The sequence below is a fragment of the Bombyx mandarina genome, chromosome 13, assembly GCF_030267445.1.
Source record: "Bombyx mandarina strain Sakado chromosome 13, ASM3026744v2".
In the NCBI taxonomy this organism is placed as follows: domain Eukaryota; kingdom Metazoa; phylum Arthropoda; class Insecta; order Lepidoptera; family Bombycidae; genus Bombyx; species Bombyx mandarina.
In genome coordinates this window covers 7,297,195-7,316,608 of record NC_143220.1, presented here as the reverse complement: position 1 = coordinate 7,316,608, position 19,414 = coordinate 7,297,195, and the positions used below count along the sequence as shown (strand labels likewise).

Sequence of the window (19,414 nt, the reverse complement as noted above, 5' to 3'; positions counted from 1 at the left end):
CTACAAATAATAGTTGGTAGGAACCCAGGAAACATAGTTATTATTTTAAGGCATCAAAGAATCCGCGGAAGGCGATCGTGTCCTAACTCAATGTATGGAAATACCAATAGAATAATTTGTGATAAACTATTTAATTTTTACAATATAGTTTTAATCTGACATCATTTTCTCTATATAGAATTTATTTCCTTAACAATGTTTGTGGTCACTAAAATTTAAGTTTGAATTCAAGTTTGAATTCATGATATCTATGCTACTAATGGAAATACTTTTCTAACGGAGTATGAATAATAAAACTACCCACCAATACATATGCCAGGGCATATTCATTGGACGGTGCTAAGCCGTGTCGAGTGTTCAAGTGTGAAGGGCCCATCAAACATTAATAAAGTGATCTGAAATAGCAGTAGCCCGAATGTGTGCTTTTGTTTGTTTGTCCTTCTTGGTTGGCACGGATTTATTTAAAATACGAGCTGTAGGCCTCACTGACATAGGCTATCATTATTGTCAAAAATAATATTACTTTATAATCACAAATGCTACAAGGTGAAACCGCAGGACACACTTATTGTAGATTAGATTTTCGAAAATGTTCCCGGTCAAACAGTAGCGTAGTCATGAAGTGAACACTTACCATCGGATGCGATCACCGAAAAGCGAACCTGATACTAAGTTCTAAAAATAAAAAAAATGGATTTTTTAACGTTAACGTTAACTCAACGTTATTGTTTAATAAATAAATATCATAAGTTAAATAGCATTGTTATTGTTAATGTATGTTAGTGTTATCTGTTTTTACGGAGACGCGTGCTGTAGGAGGGAAAGGGTGCGAGCGACCGCCCCGCGTCACCGGCGAGGACTGCCGCGCGTCAGACCAGCAGCGCCCTGCCCTGCCCTGCCTACCCGAGCTCTCACACAGACTTGCTTACTTGTGTTCTGTCGAAACTCTCACTAACTGTGAAAATTAAATAACAGGTATATTTAATGGTCGTAGAACGTATTGTGAGTTTCGTGAACGCGTAAAAACAATCACTATGCCACCGAGGTAGGTGGGATAGACTCTAGACAATGTAATTGATAATCAACCTCTTGAGCCTTCACTTTACTTCATTTTCGTCACTTCATTGTAGACCTCACACCTTCAATGGCGCTTACTATATTAAAAGTAATTTACTTATGTCTCAACAAATAAAAGTGATTCGCAACTAAACTCACGAGTGCTCACTTTTGATAGCCGGTTCATAACATATGGGCTTTACTAATAGCTTACATAGTTAGCAGTCGTCGACTAGTGTAAAGAATTTATGGCACACATCGTTTATTCCACATATATTTAATTGTGTTCCCGTGACTGTCTCCGCGTGCCATATTCCGGAATGAACCGACAAGCCCGCCCACGAATATTTTACGTGGATATCCGCTTTCGAAGCGCGACGCTGATCAATTACACTTCGCTTCCAAAAAGGAAAACAACATAATGTAGTCGAACGAAATTCGTTTTTGTCAGATACATTATCCCAAACAATAACAATTTTCATAAAAATACACAAAAACACATACCGTGTGTACAGATAACAGAATAAAGAAACTCTATATATACTAATATATAAAACTACAGTGGTTTTTACGGATATTCCATTATAACTACTGAACCATGCATCCGATTGACTTGAAACTTGGTATCCATGTAGAAAATACATGTACTTAATGGATAGGCTAATATTTATATGAGTGTTGGACTCCCTACACCAGTTGCGGGGGCGTTAATGATGAGAATGTTTGTGGGGGTGGGAAATAATAATGTTAATTTTAAATGGCCAGCGAAGCGGACGGGTACAGCTAGTTCCTTATAATGTTGGTTGACAGCCGTTACGGCTTTTAAAGTATTATTAAAGTAAATTTAAGAGCAATTTTCGTTGCTAGAAAGAGCGTCATTTCGGTTGCTCCAAATCTACTCTCGGTGCTTTGAGGCTCTGGCGGTCACCGTTTTTGTCGAAATCGGCGAATGCGATAAAGGGATTTACGTGCAACTTATCCCACAGACACAACCCATTGGGTTTTCCGCCGGATCTTCTCAGCCGGTCGTGATTCCGATCCAGTGGGAGCTTTGCCAAGCACCGCTCTAGCTGGGGCAGATATAGCACAGTCTCTCAGCTCGTCAAGCAGGTGCTGGAATAGCCCGTCGAGGCTACCGGCGAGTAGGTAGGAAGAAAGGACAGTAGAAGGATATTTTATTGTAAAGTTTTTCAAAGTTTAAGCTTTTCATTTTCAATTATTTTCTATTTCGTTCAGTAACGTGATGTTCACGTAAGCCATCACACCACCTCACATCTCATTCATTCTATATATCTGACTACAGCTGTGTACACAGTAAATGGTTTTTATTTATTAAATTCGCACAACTGGGTAAAATCTAACCACATGAATATCCGACTTCCACGAAAAACAAATGCAATATTGAATTCTTTTGTGTTCAAGCGAGTGCTAGCGCAATGTCTGTTAGTTACTCGTATTAGTCAGAGAGACAAGATACATGCACACTTTAAATTCATCTCGACATCGGTGTATTCGTATTGGGTGATGCGACACGACTCTGTCGGTACTCAAATCCCCCTGACAAGTTTTTCTAATGAAATACGCGGTTAAAATATGTTCACGATTGAGTTCTACGATGAAATAACACAGCAATTACAGCAAATGTCAAACGAGGTTGGCATTCTGGCGGTACAAACCCGTCCGGACCCACATCATGCCCCACTACGAGTGTTCCAAATAATGTACCTCTAATCGTTCTCAGCCGTATTCATCTCAAGATCAAAATAAACTCAGGTAACTCCTCCTTGCATCATATTCCTCACTGCTGAGGGTCGTGACCACCCTTTTGTATCACGTTCGCACGCACGATCTTGTTGTCTCTGGTTATGTGGAGGGCGGGCTCGTATTTAAATTAAGAGGTCTGGTCGGACTAATGTATTAGGCCGCACCCCCGAGGTCTTTTCCCATCCACTTTACCGGTCACGATGAGCCTCTCGAGATTGCTACCATCCTTCCATCCAATGTGACCGAAGTATTCAAGGACTTGCGAAGACACTCGGATGACAGCCGCGAAGAGATTTAGGAGATTTGCAAATTTTATTATTTGGAGATTTGTAAAATTGATACGTTAGTCCACGGAATACGGAGTATCTTTCTCCAGCACCACATCTCAAAGGCGTCAATGCGTATGCGGTCTGAAGATTTCAGTGAACAAGTCTCAGCGCCATATAAAATATTAAGAAGATTAGTGTCCGTGCTAGTTTGGTTTTGGTCTTTACGGAAATGCTACGCTCATTCCAGCCGGATATTATGAGTACACGGCAAAAAAGATCTCTGAGGCGCACTGTAGATGAACGTAGTGGTTTTAAGTTGTACGGATTTTTTTATTATTTTTAATTTCCCCTATTATTTATAGAACTCATGTCTCAAGGTGGTTTTTTTAAGTGGTACCGCGGTATTTATGTGGTTGATGTCTATGGACTCCGATAACCACTTAACACTTAATATGGACTGTGAGTTCCTCCGCCCAATTAAGCCATAAAAAAGTCAGGTAAATACTAAAGCAAAAAGAAAAACCCGCTGAGTGCCTTTCGCTGCTTCTATTCAGGATGAGCTGAAACTTTATTCTGTATTCAATTTTGATGCGACCTGATTTATATTCATCACGTGCTGACGTCGAAGTTAAATTTAAATTTCAATCCATTTCTCTCTATTTTCTTAGGAATTAGAGTTTTTTCTTGGTTAGCTGTTTGTTTGTGTTTTGTGCGTCGGCACATCATTCATACGATCGACACGAAGTTTTGCAGTTGCCTAGCAGCTACTTGAAATACTGGACCGTATGTTCCATGGGGAGTGCTCTGAGGAATTGTTCGAGATGATCCCACCATCTCGTTTTTACCGTCGCTCCGCCCGCCACCAGAGTAGAGTTCATCCATACTAACTGGAGCCACTGCGGTCATCCACAGTGCGCTTCCAGAAGTCTTTTTTGCCACGTACTATCCGGCTATGGAATGAGCTCCCCTCCACGGTGTTTCCCGAGCGCTATGACATGTCCTTCTTCAAACGAGGCTTGTGGAGAGTACTTAACGGTAAGCAGCGGCTTGGCTCTGCTCCTGGCATTGCTGAGGTCCATGGGCGACGGTAACCACTTACAATCAGGTGTGCCGTATGCTCGTCTGCCTATAAGGGCAATAAAAAAAAGAACTTATTAAAGCATCAACGAAGGAGCGCGAGCAGTGGCGGCACGTGCTGCTGTGTCACGTGTCAAAGTAAAATATTCATTTTGTCTCAGTCAGACTCAATCACTCACTTGTAAAGAGTACTCGTGATGAATGTTTTTTTTTTTTTTTTCAAGCCCTTGTAGGCAGAGGAGCATACGGCCCACCTGATGGTGAGTGGTTACCGTCGCTCATGGACTTCAGCAATGCCTAAATGTAACGGTGATCAGTTCCATGTCGTACTATTCTAGACCAGTCATCTCGCGCTGCTATTTTTCTGATGTGTGTATTAAGCGGGCCCTTGGTCAGGATATTTATCTGGTTAGTCCAACGTATGGGAGATAATTTATGAGATCTATGACCATTGACTGCTCCGACTCATCCCTGTATAACAGCCCCCTTATGGAGGTCTTCTTGAAATAATCATACTCAAACAATAGTTTAACAATCTTATTTTTTTAATAATACGATCTATGGCACTTTCGTCGACCTTTTTCAAATTAAGTTTGAAAAGAGCTCTCAGCGCTATACCGCAGAATTCTAAATGGCTTTCGATTTATTTCTTTAAGAAAATTTGTAAACAACAAGTACATTTCCCGTGTCGAAGCTGAATCCTGATTAATGTTTATAATGACACCGCTAGGCAAGCAGCGTGAACGTCAATAAATTCAATCCTAGACAAACGACTGCAAATCACTCAATTAAAAAGCATTTAATTGATTCCCTGTAGCTTTATCGATTTGTGAGGCCGAAGGGAATCGATACAATCGAGGCCGACCCTTTAAATAATCGATAACTTAACAACTACTCATTAATTCCGTACACGAATGTTTATAGCGAATACAAATTTAAGGGCGCGACGTCTTTCTGATTGATAAATAATGCTGAAGTGATTACTGGAGCCGGTAGTGGACAGAATGTTAATGCAGACGTGGGGCTGGTGGTGGACAAGCAGCATATTATATTATTTAAAAAGCTAGAAGTTACCGATAGCACTTTTGACACTGCCGTTTCAAAATTTTGAACATTTTGATAAGGTTCTTTGGATTAATAAGCTTTGCCGATTTAGATTATATTTTTGTTAAAAAGTGAAGTGTTTTTCTACGATGAAAGTGAATGATAACGTCAATCGTAAGGAAGGCTGCTGGTTTTTTAAAATATGTAACTAAATACACTTTTAAAAACAGATTTATGAATAAAAAATATGGTTATATGCAATTAAAATATTGATCGAACTGCACTGAACACCTGGTGGGCTTTAAGCTTTTTCTCGCATCTAAGTAATAAAAAATAAACAAAGAACTATAAAAATGTATTTCGTATGTACGTTCTAACAGCAGTCATCCGTGTTAAATAAAATTGTTGAAAGCTTATTATTTACGTAGTGTTTGTTAATTGATTTCATTTAGTTAAAATATAATTTTCAGAATGCCTACCTACATATTTCAATTGAATGTATTATATTTTGCGGTGAACCATTTCAGCGTAGCAAACAACACGAGCTGGTATTGAAGACATAATTCGTAAATATTGCCCGGAAGTGGGTGCGGCAAGTCGGCAGCCACTTCCGGGCCAGTTACGCGGAGCAACACCCTTCGAATGAAAAGGTTAAAGATTAATAGACTACCGTCTAATGCTGGCATATACATATTAGAATCGTGAATTCACTCCACAGCAGTACCATGTGCTAGTAACTGTGAGTCGTTAATGTTCAGGGTCTAGTTCTTACTAACACTTCTGCTACTACCACCTACTTGTTAACTATAGTACAACACGGCTTTGCAATGAACTTTTTTTTTTTTTTTTATTATTGCTTAAATCGGTGGACGAGCTCACAGCCCATCTGGTGTTAAGTGGTTACTGGAGCCCATAGACATCTAGGACGTAAATGCGCCACCCACCTTGAGATATAAGTTCTAAGGTCTCAGTATAGTTACAACGGTTGCCCCACCCTTCAAATCGAAACGCATTACAGCTTCACGGCAGAAATAGGCAGGGCAGTGGTACCTACCCGCGCGGACTCACAAGAGGTCCTACCACCAGTAAATGACCACTCCAATGACCACTCTGATATGTCTTTCTACAAAGGAAGCCTCTGCTTAGTAAGTACTCAGTGGTAGACAGCTGCCTGGTTAAGCCCCTGATGCTGCTGACGTCTATTAGTGACGGTAACCGCTAACAGTCAGGGGAGCGCCAAACCTAAGTTGATCTGTCTTCAGAAACACAGTGTAGAGAAATGAAGATGTGTGTGCTTAGTGCGAGTTTTTTAACGTTGTCGATAGCGTAAAGGTTAACTCAAATTTGTATACAGTTGAAACAGCACCCCCAGCGGAAAACGTAGGCAAACGTTCCAATTCCAAAAAAGTTTGAGTTAGCTTTTACGCTATTGACAACGTTAAAAAATCGCACTAAGCACACTGCTCGCCGACCGAGAGGGCTGGTGGTCGTGGCGCCGACGACCGCCTGTCTGGCGTCCCGAGGGGGAGGGTGATGGGAGAAATGTGCTCCGCACTAAACGCTTCACTTTCCCGCCTTTGCCTCTTCATGAGTTCTGTCTCATGCGAGGTTTGGACGTTGGTTGTTGAGCGACAGGAGGTTTTAGTCAGTTCGACTCTGACATACCCCACCCTCCATCCCCAGTGGAGGGCGGAAGTCCGGCGATTTCCTCCTGACCAAAAAAAAAAAGCACACTGCTCCCCAACCAATGTTATTGTTCGGTAAACAGACGGTTCCAATTTTACTGTCTTTAAATCACTTTCAAGTTAAGGCAAGTTCAAATATTTTTTACTAACAATAGCAGTTGACCTACGTAAATAAACTGTAGAATTATAAGACCGAAAAGGGCTAGGCGAGTTTTTGTGAGGCGCATCACTGGAATTATCGCGCGGCTTGGTCACACGCGACCGATGCGTGTGGCCTTTGCTTTATATTCATTAATTTAATTGAATCTTTTTATGGTTTAGGTAGAGGGTTGCCTATTTGGTAGCCTTGACAAGCCTGGAGGGTTGTGATACTCGGACCTAATGGACACGAAAAGGTGAATACAATCACAATCTCTGAAACGTATTGGTCTAGCCTCTAGATGGATAGACGACTTTACGGCCCGGAGGACTTTACTTCTCGGAGGCATCTGAGATGCCCTTCGCGTTTCGGCTCGTCTCACACAACGTTAAGAGGCTAAGATTTCGTTTGTGGTCGGTATCGTACTGTTTATGCCTTCCATATTGTCTCAAACTAAGCGCATACTGAGTACACTTTTGAAAATATCTTGACAATGTTAATGACGGTTGCGATCGATCGATCTGCTGGCTTGCCATCGTTAACTATACAAAGCTGTTACTTTAAGCAGCAGTGTATTGGAACCCAATATTTTTTTCCCTCCTACCTATTCGCTAGTAGCCAAAGAGGAACAACGGGTAGGTGAGCTCACGGGCTCAACCTGAGAGAAATTGCTAACACTGGCCCTGGCAAGAGCAGTGCTTTGCAGAACCTACCACCGGATCGAAATCCAATCTTCCATTTTAATTCCAATTGGTATCCATCTTTTATTTACTTGGTGACGACTAGTTAGTGCCGAGAAAATACTATGGTGAACAGTTTGCTGCAGTGCATAATAATCAGAGAGAGAAAGGACTTCATCACAAATAGATTCTACAAAACCAATTACGTAATGTTAAAAACATGATTGTACCACGCGGCAGTGAGCTTCAATAATTTGATCGTTAAATAATCCCGGGGATGCGGTGGGATTTGTCGAAATGTCAGTGAATATCTAGGGCATGCCGCGCTGACATTTTAATTGTACTACGAAAGGGCATTTTTTATGATCCTTCAAAGGTACCAACACTGATTGTGGCTTCTGGATTTAAATATCAGAATAGGATTTCGCCGGTTGATCATTCGAAACAAGGGTGCGTGTAGGTATGTACGCGCGTAAGAAGTTATACTTTATTTTTATTAAATTTATTTCTTTTTTTTTAATTTAAATTTTAATCAATTTGAAAAAAAATCGATTAAACAACATCCTCAAACACACATATTGGACATCCCTTTTCTTGACATCGTATAAATTCGGTAATTCTCGGTACGGTTCGGAAAGTTCACCTGCGGCTATATTCAGACTCGCCAAGTTACGTCAGTCGCATTGTAATGAGCGATTTAGTGGGCAACTTCATTCTGTTAATTTTGTGTCACGGTGCGCACGAATCGTAAAATTTCACTCTCATCAATTTTTCATAACGCGCCTAAAGAAGTATAACTTCAAAAAGTCGTTTGTTTTCAATGATTATCTGTCTGTAGCAGAAAGATTGACTAATGATTTCTCAATATTGTTGTGACATAAAAAATACTGTTTGCGTACAGAATAGTGAAATGAACCCAATTCACCGAAGCAGCTACCATTTTTTCCTTTGTTTGTCAACAATTTTTATTTTTTGGGTCAGTAGCTGTTTTGTGTACAAGATCTAGTTATTAGTAACAACAACAAAAAATGATATTTATTTTGTTTGTTTTCTTATCTGTACAAGCTAAAATGTTTACATTTTCCTAATTATGTCGTGAAGCGGTAATGCGTTTCGATTTGAAGGGTGGAGCAGCCGTTGTACTGTAAAAACTGAGACCTGAGATCTCTTATCTCAAGGAAGGTGGCGGCATTTACGTTGTGGATGTCTATGATCTCCGGTAACCACGTAACGCCAGGTGGGCCGTGAGTTCGTTCGACCACCTAAGCAATAAAAAAAAACGAAACGAAAGAGAACATGTAATACAAATAAAAAAGCTAAATCATGAAGCGCCAATCAGTATGGTTCTATTTGGGGCACCGAGCGGCAACTAGTGACATCGCAACAGTGAAAATGTTAAGCCGCAATATCATTTATCAAATAATACGAAACACAAATGCAGTGAGATATCATTTCACCCTGACCGCAAGCCACGTTCAGTGTCACATATCAACCTGATGCCGTCACACACAGCAGGTACAACCACTACTGATTGTACTCGCACGTAAAGGCGTGCTGACAAACTAAGTTAGACACTGAGTTATCTATACTAATAATATTATAAAGCTGAAGAGTTTGTTTGTTTGAACACGCTAATCTTAGAAAGTAATGGTCCGATTTGAAAAATTATTTCAGAGTTAGATAGTCCATTTATCGAGGAGGGCTGTAGGCTGTATAACATCACGCTAAGACCAATACAAGCGGAGCACCAATAAAGAATGTTTCAAAATCAGGGTTATTTTTACCCTTTACGAGCTTCCGGTGCGTGCGCTGCAGAAACTGTAAAAGTTTCGCTAAAATAATGTATGACAGAACTGTTCTCCTACAAAAGATCTAAAAAAAGTCCGCAACAGCATATGTCTATATGTTAAGGTTGGCTCACTATAACGTTTTTTATGCTAACCAAATTTGTTCTAAAATAAAGCATTATTTGTGAACTATTCCACGCGGACGAAGACGCGGGCAAAATGCGTATCGGTTTGAAGAGTGGGGCAGCCGTTGTAACTACTTAGTCTGGCCATAAATACTGTTACAATTAAAAATAAAGAAAATATTACATTTGAATTTGGAATCCGTCATTTTTATATGATTGCTCATTGAGTTTTCTCATTTTGGCGCCAATACATTGTACAATATTTTGCGATATTAAAATGGAGTGGGGTGATAAAGAGAACCGAATCGCTGTGATTGCATTACACAAAGTAGGTATGGAGCCAAATGCAATTTTTAAAACTCTCCATACGCTTGGTATTAGTAAAATGTTTGTGTACCGGACTATTAATAGGTTCAATGAGACCTCCTCTGTTTGTGGCAGAAAAAGATCTGGCCAGCCACGTAGTGTTCGTACGAAAAAGGTGGTCAAAGCAGTAAGGGAAAGAATTCGAAGAAATCCTGTCCGAAAGCAAAAGATTTTATCTCGGGAGATGAAGATAGCACCTAGAACCATGTCGCGTATTTTAAAAAGATGACTTAAGACTTGCAGCCTATAAGAGACGTACTGGTCATTTCTTAACTGATAATTTAAAAGAGAATAGGGTGGTAAAATCGAAACAACTACTGAAGCGGTACGCAAAGGGAGGTCATAGAAAAATTTTGTTTACGGATGAGAAATTTTTTACAATTGAGCAACATTTTAACAAACAAAATGACCGTATTTATGCTCAAAGCTCTAAGGAAGCTTCCCAATTAGTCGACAGAGTGCAACGTGGGCACTATCCGACTTCAGTGATGATTTGGTGGGGTATTAGCTATGAAGGAGTGAATGAGCCATACTTTTGTGAAAAAGGTATCAAAACATCGGCAAAAGTGTATCAAGATACCATTCTTGAGAAGGTAGTGAAGCCCCTTAACAACACCATGTTCAATAATCAGGAATGGTCCTTCCAGCAAGACTCGGCGCCAGGTCATAAAGCTCGGTCTACGCAGTCTTGGTTGGAAACGAACGTTTCGGACTTCATCAGAGCTGAAGACTGGCCGTCGTCTAGTCCCGACCTTAATCCGCTGGATTATGATTTATGGTCAGTTTTAGAAAGTACGGCTTGCCCTAAACGCCATGATAATTTGGAGTCCCTAAAACAATCCGTACGATTGGCAGTGAAATTTTTTCCCATGGAAAGAGTGCGTGCTTCTATTGATAACTGGCCTCAACGTTTAAAGGACTGTATTGCAGCCAATGGAGACCACTTCGAATAAGCTTTTTATACTTTAAATTGTTTTATATTTATGTATTAAACTAACACACTGTAAAAGTAATAAATGTTATTTGCAATAGAATTTTTTTTTCCTTTGTCTCAGTATTTATGGCAAGACTAAGTATATTGAGACTTTAGAACTTATATCTCAAGGTGGATGGCGCACTTACGTTGTAGATGTTTATGGGCTCCAGTGACCACCAAACATCAGGTGGGCTGTGAGCTCGTCCACCCATCTAAGCAATAAAATAAAAAAAAGCTGTCATGTCTATTTTTGTTATTTCAATACAATTGGAGCTTGGACCTCGTGTAGGCGATCACTACTTAACATCAGCTGGACCGTTTACAGCATTATAATCTAATTACTTATTTTAATTATGTACTTTATAAATTAACTTTATACGAATGTAATCTCAAAAGTTTTACTAGTGTTTAATGTGGAAATCGTCGCCGGTGATTCTATTAAATGGATTAACGTTGATAAAGGCTTTTTATTAAATTATTTGTGGAGCCACTACGTCCCAAGGCACTAATGTGGTTTACTATTTCAATAAACCGATCGTTAGGTTGCTAGAATGTGTATTTTAGTGAGTACTTTTTATTAAATTATATTCAACGTATTTTTTTATTTGTTTTGTATAGTTCTTCATTAATTACTAGTTAGATAGGCATAAAAAGAGTAGGGTGTGGTCACTTGTAATAATATTCTGAAGGATTTGAAACTTTCTTTGTTTTATATACTAACCACGTCTTGAGAAGCATTGAAAACAATTTGGTACCTACGTGAATGCATTATTTTAGAATAAAAATGATTACAATTAAAAAGATTATACCTAGTGAGCTTATATGTAGTTGAACTTAAAAAGGTAGACGAACGCTAATGCGGGATTTCTTTGGTACTTTTTAAGCGGAACTAATCCCATCACACATAATTGTTGCATAAGTTTAATCGTATACTCAGCGCACGCCATGGAAGCTCTCAAAAGGAATACAATTTCCCCGTTTTTGGAACATTTTTCAATGATGCTCTGCTTCTACGGCCCACGTGGTGATAATTGGTAGCGCAACTCTTAGGTATAACAACGTGTCCATGCCCACCTTGAGATATGATATCGAGATTTCAAATGCATTTTAAAAACGGCACATATTCTTCGCACGGTAGCTCTCTGATTGGAACCTTCGACACTCGCTCGTAGTAACATGTTCTAGCTGAATCAATAACTATTTTTTGTGCAAATCCAATTTCATGAATTCTAACCTCATGCTTATTTATTACATTCGTAGAACGTCCGGGATATTTGGGTTCAATGACTTGACTTCAGAATTTCAGTAACCAATATGGGATTGTATTTTACACGTTAATATAAAAGGTTAAGATTAAAGAACTTATGATACAAAATTCATAAATTGTTTCAGGAAACAACGATATCTAGGTTATAAGTACATATTTGTAAAGCTGAAACACGTTGACGGTTTCGGATTCGTTCCTTTCTTGGTTTTGCCCCAGTTATTACAGTGTCACACGACAATACTACAGTCAATCAAGGCGAAAGAACTCCGCTGGGTTATAAATGACAACGAGATGTCAACAGCGGATCTGCGCGTCTCACTCGTAATGTTGACGCCTGACGCGATGACGGTGACAACAATGTTACGACCTGAATTTGTGACATTTTATTTTTATTGGCGCGTTCAAATTATAGTTTTGAGAAATGACAAAGCAAAATGATAGTCTTATGAATTGTTTCGATTTGAATTAATTGAAATTATATGAAATATTATTACAAGTATAAATGTATATTTAAGGAGCAAGTAACACGTGGGAATAACTTCATTATAACCAACCTATAGACGTCCATTTCTGGACCTGGGTTCGCAATGAGCTGCTTTTTTCTTCTTAAGTTCTAAAAAGAACTTTTTGGCGGAAACGCGAGGAGTGAAGTCGTATTAATTGTTTTATTTTGTTTATTTAGTGTTTCTTTAGGTTTAAATGCGTAATAAAGTTATTTTAACTGTTTAGTTTCTGTGAACTTTCATACATTCTTACAATTGTGAGAAACTGAAAGAAAGCCGCTAGGTGTAGCTTCTCGGGATCCTCCAAAAAGTCCACTGAAAAATTCTCAGTAAATGACCGCCATTTTACTGAGATTATATTTTATCACATTTTATCATTTCATTTGTGAATTCAATGCGTTTTTAATCATTTATGTTATGTCGCGATTAGTTTCATTCGTTTTTTATTATTCATAAACTGTAAATAATTAAAACGGCGAATTATAAAAATCTTATTCCTTGACGCTGATTATTGCACAAACCATGCCGGAGCCAAAAAATAAAGAAAAAGAAGTTCTAAAAATCTGATACTCACATAAACTCGGGAACGGTTGTTGGTAGTAGCGAAAAGATCGTCGCGAGAAACTCCAGCATTTTGATAGATTACTTCCAATTGTTAAAATTGTCCGGTATATCCTGCCCGTTATGGTTTCTGCAAAGTAAAAGAAACCGTAAAGGACACCTGTAGTCTTATTATTCATATAGAGTTATCGGAACTTTATAAGTCCGTTGATTGTCAAATGTATAATTACTTTATCTAATGTCACAATCGTTATAGAGCTAAAGGCTTCATTAACAGTCAGTTTTTTTTTTTTTTTTTGGCTGGAGGAAATCGCCGGACTTCCGCCCTCCAATGGGGACGGCGGGCGGAGCATGTCGGAGTCGAACCGACTAAAACCTCCTGTCGCTCAACAACCAACGTCCAAACCTCACATGAGACAGAATAACAGTCCGATAGACTCAAACTAACCCTATTGTAAGCACTTCACTCGACGGATTACATGACATTGTAACTAATATCGATTATTGCTTTGAATAAGCATTTTATTATAAATAAGATCACTAACTGATAAATATCACATTTAAAATAAGATTGAAGAGTTAGTAAAATCAGTTAGAAGTTTTCTTATTCTAATAGTATGTTTGTCTGTGGATCTGAGAATGCATCTATACCACCCTGAACTCAACGTAGGTAGCAGAAGTAGTAAGAACTCTGACTGTTTTCCCCCAAAGCACCCAAATTTGTAAGCCCCTATCTTGACTATCTACGGCTAACAGAGTAAGGATCGATCATGCATTCAGTTTGAATAATGTAAAACGCATTATTCCAATCCAGTTGCGATTTTTTTAAGTAGTTTCTTCTTGTTGCATCTATGGACTTGTAGCAAACTGAGGTAGGATGAAGTGGCTTATCAAACTACAGCTAAAATTTTCAATATTAACAGTGAATTTGGTAATGAAGAGTAACATGCCCCCGGCCTGGTGCGACGACATACGAAAAGCAGCTCTGCGACTCAACTCAACGACTCTGCATGAGTTTGGACGAGAACGCAGTGCTTCATTCGGAAAGTTTGTTTTTTTAAATTAAATTCGAAGGAAAAAAAAACATTTTATATTAAAACAGAATTAGGTCCTAATTCCATATCTTATCAGTTTCACAAGTGTAAGTGGCACGTTAATGTCTACTGGTTCGAGTGTGATATCTTTAGATAGAAAAGTGATTCGTGATAACATGATTTGTTTACTTGATTTTCAAAATTATTATTAAACCCCAATTATTATTATTTTTTTATTGCCCTTGTAGGTAGATGATCGTACAGCCCACCTAATGGTGAGTGGTTACCGTCGCCCATGGACTTCTGCAATGCCAGGGGCAGAGCTAAGCCGCTGCCTACCGCCAAAAATAGAGTCACTCTATTTTTATACTTAATTCAATGGAGTATGCGATAAGAATAAATTGAAAAGTCCGCATCGCTGCCGCGCGGGGCGCTGTCTAAAGACATGTCCGTACTGCAGCTCTAACTGTGGTCACTTATTTCCATCTCTCAATTTCAAACATCAAGCTTTCGTCACCCACATAGCCGCTGACTGTTTAATAAACCTTCGCTAATGTCTTGGTCAAGGAACGTAATATTATTTTTTGTAAGCAATAAATGGACATAACGAGCTTACTTTTTTTGTAGTAAATATCGAAAGTAACACAACTTTAGGTACTTGACCTTCGAAATGTCTGTTTAATATACAGAAAGTTAAAGTTTTTTTAACTATGGTATCTTTTTTTTTTTTTTTTTATTGCTTAGCTGTGTGGACGAGCTCACAGCCCACCTGTTGTTAAGTGGTTACTGGAGCCCATAGACATCTACAACGTAAATGCGCCACACACCTTGAGATATAGTTCTTAGGTCTCAGTATAGTCACAACGGCTGCCCCACCCTTCAAACCGAAACGCATTACTGCTTCACGGCAGAAATAGGCGGGGCGGTGGTACCTACCCGTGCGGACTCACAAGAGGTCCTACCACCAGTAATTACGCAAATTATAATTTTGCGGGTTTCATTTTTTACACGATGTAGCAATGCCAATTTTAGCGCAGTGCCAATTTTTCATTACCCCTTCTATTTTAGAAAAAGTCAGGTGTTTCGCCAACAAACTTCTTCAAAGGCATTTTGTAGTGCCTTTAGTATTACATTTTTTCTCTTCCAAGAAGTTAACCAAGCTTTGGAAAAAGTAGAAGTATGTCAGCGCAAGGTCTGGCAAGTTGGTGGATGACGCAAAACTTCCAACCCTAGCTTTTGTAGCTTATAGACCATTTCTTATGCAGTATGGGGTTAAGCGTTGTCGTAAGGAGCAGCGGAGACGAGTGTTTAACCAAGGCTGGTCGAAGAATTCGCGAGCACAGTAATGTTGGTGCCATTTACTAAGAAGCTTTGTTAAGAACATAGAGGTAAGTTTTCGTTTGGAGCATTGCCTAGGTGCTGAGCCAGGGTCTAATCAACATGATGACCTTTACGATTATCAAAGAATCCAATTTTCATCGCAAGTGACGGTGATAAAATCCCTTTGTGTCCGTTTATGTTAAACAACGCAAGGCATACGTAAGTTCAGTTCGTGTGGAACCCACTTATCAAGATTTAATACCTTGCCAATTTGACCCAAAGGGACTAATACTGTTTTGCTAACGTTGAAAGCTGCTGTTAGCTCAGCGGTAGATTGAGAGTCGTCAGCTTCCATTATCGCCTTTAATCGTCGTTGTTGACTTTAGTTTTCGAACTACCACAGGGTTCACTTTTTAAATCAAAATTTCCTGCTGCTTTTACTATTTAATCTCGTACCCATTTTTACTATAATTTTATTATTTCCGACCTCTCGAATAATTTACAGCTTACAGTGACGGACGACTGTTGCTGTGTAATTTGTACTCTATTTGGCACAAAAAAAAATTGCGATTAATGAAGGCGATATCTCAGGGATAGTTCCTACTTGGCGGAGTAAGCCGCAGTGTGAGCACTCGATTCGTACGACCAGTATTACCGGTACCGAGCACCGACTAATTCTAGGGCATCTTGTGAGCCCACACGGGTAGGTACTATCACCCTGCCTGTTTCTGCCGTGAAGCAGTAATGCGTTCTGGTTTGAAGTGTGGGGCAGCCGTTGTACTATAAAAACTGAGACTTAGAACTCAAGTCTGAAGGTGGGTGGCGGCATTTAGATCGTTGATGTCTATAAGTTTCAGTAACTACTTAACACCAGGTGGAACACGAGCTTGTCCATACATTAAATCAATGAAAAGAGAGGTTTGTGCTCTCTGCAGGAATGAGGAGATTAGTAAAGAACCAAGATAACCGATATAGCCTGAAGGATAGCGAGCTTGAAGTGGCAGCGGGTAGGGTATATTGCTCTAAGAATAAATAGCCACTGGGGTCGAAAAGTTGTTGAGTGGTGACCGCGTACCGGAAAATGTAAGTTTCTCACAAGGCGGAGCTGCTAAAGTTAACCTGCTGGAGACCTGCTGGGCTGCGTAGAACTGGTCACTATAGCAAACCTTAGGAGAGACCTGGATCGAGCAGTAGATGACTCTGGAGTAATTATGACCCAACCACTCGAAGCTAGGGGTTTTGGTTCAGTGTTTCCCGAAAAGTCACGGTAATGTACTGGACATTACCGCGACTTTCAGCAGGTGGTCGATCCACTTCGTGGGTCGTTGGGTATAGACAGTTTAAGTTTGTGCAAAAATAAACTCGCTGCATGTGCCTGACATACTACGGTATTTAATCGAAAAACTTAGAGCAATGCGGTGAATAAACTATACTGTCGCTACCAACAATTGGCAATTTAGATTTATTCCGTTTAGGTAAACCGGTATAGTCTAGATTCATTCAAGATAATTATCGTGTTCATCATTAACATCAACCTGTATCACACCACTGCTAGATGTAGGCCACAATGAACGGTCCTCCACCTTTGGAACGGCAACTGTGTTAAATCTCTTAAACATTCATCACTAATAGCTAAACTAATTTGTAAAATAACTTTGTGGGGAAATGTTCTATTGTGACTCACACTTCTAGCGTTGGTACTCATTATTTTGCTTATAGTGTTACACTATTTTATGCGTTTAGGGATTCTAGTCAAACATAAACCTCTTGTAGCCGAAGACTAAAAAGACGCAACGTGAATGCCATCAACCGCACGTGGAGATGAGCTTGAATGCTAAATCTCATGGAAAATACACTCCTGCTCTATGAACTGAATGATATGAATATGATTTATTTTACGGCGCAAACAAACGTCCTGATATAACCGCTCTTTAATTCATAATGATAATCAATATTAGAACGCTATACGAAAACAACTAATAAATACAAGGAATAAATTCGTAGTATATGTAAATTTAAGTAAACAAATTCAATTCGAAGTTAATAATACCTATGAGTAATTCGCGAACACATTTCAAATCCAAAAAGTTACTTGTTCGAAATTACACATTAGTCAAAATTAAACCTTAAACCAATCAGTTAAATTGTAAATTAGATAGATACAAGTAATTTAACATTATGTTGGATATTATTTTAGATCAATGTTTTCTTACCAGCTTCTCCTATATCTTCATAGTGTAGTCTTCGGAACAAACGAGCCCAAGGTACCATGATTAACACGAGAAATCAGCACACAGTGTCTTTTTAAAGTTGATAACAGCGAGCGCCATTACCTATACTATATAGCACTGCGCTCTCACTATCATCAGACGCCGTGTAACGCTTGGCCGGTCATTATCACGAAACGATAAACTCTACATTACTAATATTTATTTTTTATTTTTTTGCTTTCGAGCAACGTTGACGTCTTTAAGTGTTTATACTTAGCTGTCGGATACTGTGAGTGCGCTGAATGTGTAAATTCATTGTAGTTTCGTGAATACGAAGATTTAGTAACTGCCCATTAATTCATAATCGTCAGTTGAAAGTATAAGAGGTGGCAAGGTAGAGGTTTAGTGCGATGGACAAACCAGATTTGCTGTCCTCAATAACACGTTGCCAAGGCTGCTGAAACTCGAAATTAATTGAAGAATATCGTCCGGCAAAAAATAATGCTCTGATGGATGAGCATTGCGGTATCGAGACTACAGGAGAAAATTGGATATTGAAGTTTTTGTATTATTTCTTTGATTGAAAAATCATTTCGAAGAATAGGGTACCTGATTACAGAAAATCAATTTTTTATGGAAAATAATCTTTAATTATGAACATTTTCAATCAAATATATTTGATCTTAAATGATGTTTTCATTGGCTATAATAAAACACAATATTTAGCCTGTTGTCTGCGTACGATTCAAATGTCAGTTTCATAGACAATAAATACACTTAATATTTATGTCACTTTGATTGTGATCTGTTCTGATCATATTATAGTCTTTTTTATCAATGCGGTGTACATGGTAACAAGTCGAACGTGATTTCACAGATATTGAACTTAGTTCATAGAAAAAATATAAATAATTTATTATACGAACGGGTGACGTTGGTCAAAGGAGTACCAAGTCACATGTTACACTTATTTGAGGCAATGGCTCTCTTTATGCCACTGATGATCTCATTCACCATGAAAATCGATGATATTTTTTTTTGTTAAATGTAAAAAAAAGTCTTCGTCGAACTAACCCATAAACACAGGGCACTGAGTTTCTCGCCGGATATTTTCAGTGCGTCGCGATTCCGATCTGGTGGTAGATTCGGCGAAGCACTGCTCTTGCTAGTGCTAGTGTTTGAAAATTCTCTCAGGTTGAGCCCGTGAGCTCTAGGCGTCTAGCTCTCCGGGCGTAGCTCGAATAGTCCCATATGCTACCGACGAATAGGCAGGGACAGAAAATAATATAAAAGTAAAAAAAACTACTGTGAAAACTAATGGTATGCGTAGTTCTGTTCGGTACGCGCATACCTTAACTATTCTATCGTAATGAATAAATATAATGTTGTTTTTTGGCTACGATTTTTTATTCGCTTTCTTTCGTGATCACGTGATTTATCGGTTTTAAATGATATTTTTAAATATTTTTTAGTTTTCTAAAAGCATTGAAGGTTGTAGAACTGGTTGGTCTGTATGGACGTGCCTACAACATGCATTTGAGCTAATTTCGT

At 39.0% G+C, this 19,414-nt stretch overlaps 1 protein-coding gene across 8 annotated transcripts in view; it reads right to left on the bottom strand.

Annotated features, from left to right (window-relative positions):
- ATP8A (ATPase phospholipid transporting 8A1) overlaps window positions 1–18,017 on the bottom strand; it is an 81,731-nt gene extending 63,714 nt beyond the window's left edge. For 5 of the 8 annotated variants that reach the window (XM_089732598.1, XM_089732602.1, XM_089732601.1 and 2 more), the window contains exons 1-2: window positions 17,867–18,016; window positions 13,313–13,429 (exon numbers count right to left, since the gene is read on the bottom strand). In XM_089732598.1, the coding sequence (XP_089588724.1) occupies window positions 13,313–13,429; window positions 17,867–17,924 (175 nt within the window). In that variant the 5' untranslated portion in view covers window positions 17,925–18,016. Of the gene's footprint in view, window positions 1–634; window positions 852–13,312; window positions 13,430–17,866 lie in introns of those variants that run through there. The other 3 variants (XM_089732597.1, XM_089732595.1, XM_089732600.1) reach the window with 2 other exon arrangements.
- Window positions 18,018–19,414: the final 1,397 nt, after the last annotated feature.